The 4,721-nt window shown below is 38.5% G+C and overlaps 1 protein-coding gene across 1 annotated transcript in view; it reads right to left on the bottom strand.

Annotated features, from left to right (window-relative positions):
- The window catches only part of LOC106466909 (nuclear hormone receptor E75-like), a 15,017-nt gene extending 13,593 nt beyond the window's left edge, over positions 1–1,424 (bottom strand). The window contains exon 1 of the mRNA XM_013927215.2: positions 1,294–1,424. Coding sequence (XP_013782669.2) covers positions 1,294–1,384 — 91 coding nt within the window. The 5' untranslated portion in view covers positions 1,385–1,424. The remainder of the gene's footprint in view (positions 1–1,293) is intronic.
- Between the last annotated feature and the right edge of the window lie 3,297 nt (positions 1,425–4,721).

Below are 4,721 nucleotides of genomic sequence, written 5' to 3'. Positions count from 1 at the left end.
TGAAATTATAGTCAGCCTTATTGTGATTCAACGTGAAATTATAGTAAGCCTTATTGTGATTCAACGTCACACAAACTACCGGTCAGTAAAATAATGGAATTGTTTAAAAAGAAGGTAAAGACAAAGGATTTGAACTAATTTGATAGTTTTAAAGGGGCTTCTCCCAACTGGTCAATTTTGTGCCTGTTTGAAAACAACGTTTCGGACTGTTAGAATATATATATATAAAACGTAATGCTCAAGTCGTTCCCACATGGAAGTCCAAATACTTGATTGAGATGTTATAAACTGAACTTTTAAATATCGTGTCTGTGCTTTACGAATTCATTTTATTAAACTATATACAAAAATCTTTGACTTTTTTCGACTCGCACACTTTAGATTTAGAAACATATTACGAAAGAAATAAAACCTGAAGAAATATTACCTCAGTTTTCTAGCGTTTCGCTACAGATACTTTCTAGCGTTTCGCTACAGATACAATTAGTTGCTTTATGTGACGAGTTATGCTTTTATTAATGACGAAGATGTTTCTGACAAATATTTGTACGCATATGTGGTCACTAACCTTGGATTTAAAAAGAAAATATACTACATTAGGTCATTGCTCCTTTAAACGTTCTTACAAAACTTATATGATGAACTTCGAACCATCGGGGTCAACGTTTCAGTTGTTAAAGAAAACAAAGTAACTGAATGTTCTGGGAAATTCTTGCGCGATCATGTGTTCTTTGTGAGCGCGTTCTCTCAGTAAATCTGTCGTTATCCTCCAGATAGCGCTACCAGTAATCAGTTTTTTTTTTTATACAGCAGAACCTCCACGCGCGTGCTCGGTCAACGACCTTGACTCGACTGTACTCTCGAAGCAGAGAACTCGGTTGATTGGCTGTGCTTAAATTTAAAACCAAGGTTACTAGTATGACACACCCAAGACACGTTTTATTCAGACTCTGATTATACACTTTCATAAATACGTTAATTGATATAAGATATACTTCTCAGTTGTACCTTAACACAGAGGAACTTATACTTCATGGACGGTTGTAACTTCTGTCAGTTAATTGTTAACTCAAACATAGATCAAAATTCTGAAAAATTGAATCTCGTGCACTTTAAGAACAGCATTAAGCGCATTTCCGACTATGTTTCTGAAAATTAGAAGACACTAGTGTAGCAAACAGCTATCTCAGTTTTAAGTTATAACAGATAATAAAACACGACTTTCTAACGATTATTTTTACTACACTGATAGAAAATTACAAAAGAAAGTATGACAGGAAATATATTAGTCACCTATATTGAGGTCCGTTCCCTTTCTGTCACTCTGATGATCTGGGGCGGGAAGCGTTCTGAGAAACTGTAATTCCTTCTCATTTATTATCATACTGCTCTTTCTTCTACTAACTAGTGGAACATTAAGTTACAAAAAGTCTGGCGACAGAATTAAGGATTATTCAGTACAACACATTTAGAGTTAACACCGAATCACACTCAACACAGTAAAGTTTCTTGGAACTGCGGGTTCCCGCTTTTGTTTCTAGGTTCTGTGTGGTAGTGAAAGTGATCCACAACGCAGTTAAAAGTAGGATTGAAACCCAGGGGCGGAGTAAGTTCCACGCTCTGCTTGGTGAAACCAGTACTACTAGTTTCAATGGTGAGAGAAAGCTGGATACTTACATCCATCTACTCAGAAGTACAAGTTCAATATTGAGATTCAGTAGCTTTTTACGGCCGGTGACTGAAGGATGAAGGGCCAGTCACGTTTGCCTGAGTGGCACAATGCCCTTTGGAAGGTCTTTGTTCATTGGCTGCCTGCCAGCTACGCTCCGCCCAGTACGCGTTTCCAGACTTAGACCTCGGAGTTCAGTGACCGATAAACGAAGAGATCGCAGGAGCTACTACACTTGAAACTATAGTAAGCCCCTGGTGATAGACTCGCTAGTCAATGTCTGGGCAATACAGAAATGTGGGCAACATACTCGTGCGACCTATCGATTAAACAGTTAATACCGCTGGTGAATTACAGTTCAAAGAACTGAGGCCTAATATAACACTCGTGCAACACGTACATTCGTTGGCATCTGATCAAAACTAAGTTTAGAAATGACATACTGTTTATTTACTAATGGAATCAAGAAAATAGTCACCCAACACGAATTTATCAATGTGTTTGAGCCAGAGCACTTCTTGAGGTAATAATGTGAAAAATGGCCTTGATGTTAACGCGCGAGGCAAACTCGTCCTTAGAATAACACCCCCTATTGAAGCGCTTCTCTTCCAAGGTCAAGGCAATCGGGTCGTTGCACCGTGCCCTGCATCTTTACATAAATCCTTTCTCTTTTAAAAACCTTCCCGCGTCAACAACAGGGGGTCAAGAGAGGTGTATGATCGTTTATTGCTGCCACGAGTTTTTTTTTTTAAACAAATCTATTATTGGCAGGCCTATTTATTCCTTGAGCGAGTCACCAGTGTTAAAAAAAAGGTAACATATTTTGAGTGCTGTAAATTAAGATTCGTGTTAAACGATCACGTGTACGAGATTGAGGGATGTGAAAAGAAAATATTTCATCACTAAAGAATACGCTAGCATATTACGATAACTTAATTCACTACACAATACCTACGGCCTTGGGGCCATCTTCGGAGTACATATTTAAATACGACACGTCCGTGAAATTCCGCTCTGTTGCGTTTAACATATGATGCGTTCCATTTTTTTTTTAAATAAAAAGTTAACAAATTCTTAAGTTTAATAATTGATAACTGTTTACAAGTTTATCAACTTAGAAAGTTCTCAATTATTTCATGTTTGGACCCGGATTTTAGGACAAAATCACTCGATTACTCTTGACTATATGAAGATATCCCACGAAATTTTCAGAACAAACTTCGTGACATTTTAAACACCCATTGAGGGTATTCACACCTAGAAATGTGTTAAGATGTTTACCGCATATCCCGTGAACCCAATGTACAGTAATGCTTTTACTGCATTTCATAATAATGGTTTGGTTTGTTATGAATTTCGCACAAAGTTTCACGAGGGCTAGCTGTGCAAGACTAGAGGAAAGACAGCTAGTCATCACCACCCACCGCCAACTCTTGGGCTACTCTTTTACAAACGAATGGTGGGATTGATCGTAACATTATAACGTCCACACGGCTGAAAGGGCGAGCATGTTTGGTGTGACGGCGACTCGAACCCGCGACCCACAGATTGCGAGTCGAGCGCCCTAACCACCTGGCCATGCCGGGCAATCCTTCATAATAATGATACTAGCTGAACTTCATGGGATATTTTTCAGATTATGACCGAAAATGTCGCTAACAATGAGGCACACGGCCGAAGAATCAATGTAATCTAATCATTATAAGTGTTTGTTTTATGACGTTGTATACTTTTAGAAAGACCGGTTTTGTAAATGTATTATATTAATTACCGATGATTTATGATCTGATCTGATCGGAAGTTTGATCTGATCGAAAGTTAATCGTAAATATACTCTATGCACTTTCATCTTTAGGTTTGATGATCATATGCTCAATAAGCCATTCCATATCTTTGTTCTAAATCTTTCTGAAATGCTGATCAATACACGGGGTTTGTAAATCCTTGGCGTTCTCAAGGTTGTCCCGAGCACGTCTGGAGAGTGGCTGCTCAAAAACAAACGAACACAAGGTTGTCCCGAGCAACTCTGGAGAGAGGCTGCTCAAAAACAAACGGACACAAGGTTGTCCCGAGTAACTCTGGAGAGTAGCTGTTCAAAAACAAACGAACACCAGGTTGTCCCGAGCAACTCTGGAGAGTGGCTGCTCAAAAACAAACGGACACAAGGTTGTCCCGAGTAACTCTGGAGAGTAGCTGTTCAAAAACAAACGAACACCAGGTTGTCCCGAGCAACTCTGGAGAGTGGCTGCTCAAAAGTTGTTGTTTTTGAAGTTAAGCACAAAGCTACACAATGGGCTATCTGGGCTCTGCCCACCACGGGTATCGAAATCAGAATTCTAGCGTTGTAAGTCCGCAGACATACCGCTGTGCTACTGGGGGGCAGCTGCTCAAAAACAAACGAATAAACAACTACGCATAACAAACTAACAAAATTTTTTTGTGTGTGTATATATATATATATATATATTTAAACATAACATGTACAGTTTAAATACGTTCAGTTTCCATGGTCTTTTTCTTTCTCTCTCTCTCTCTCTCTTTTTGTTTTACAGTAAGAACGTGACATTTATCATTAAAGTTCTTTCTATTAAACTTATAGCTCTTAATTAAGTGTTGAGTTTTTGTAACCATTTTGATTATCAGTCATATTTCGTATTACTTCAGTTCCTGTCTCCATTTGCCATAATTATCAGCACAGTTTAATTTCTGGACTTCTTGGAAATTGGCTCGTTACTTCTCAACCGCACTACACTGTTTTTTGTTGTTGTTTGTTTGTATTTTTTCCGTTGACATGGTAACCTAGCTTGATGCTAACTCCGGCGATCTGGGAAATAGGATGTTACACTGACAACGCTTCAAATGTCGTAGGCAAACTCGATTAAAGAAAGTCCGAACTTTCTAAGATGGTGGTTGTAAACAAAACGATTATTCTGGAAGTTAATGCTACAGAGAGAGAGAGGAAAACGTATCATTCTATCTTACAGAGAGAGAGGAAAACGTATCCTTCTATCTTACAGAGAGAGAGGAAAACGTATCATTTTATCTTACAGAG

This window comes from Limulus polyphemus, unplaced genomic scaffold, assembly GCF_000517525.1.
Source record: "Limulus polyphemus unplaced genomic scaffold, Limulus_polyphemus-2.1.2 Scaffold2420, whole genome shotgun sequence".
Taxonomy (NCBI): Eukaryota; Metazoa; Arthropoda; class Merostomata; order Xiphosura; family Limulidae; genus Limulus; species Limulus polyphemus.
This window is presented reverse-complemented; position numbering and strand designations above follow the sequence as displayed.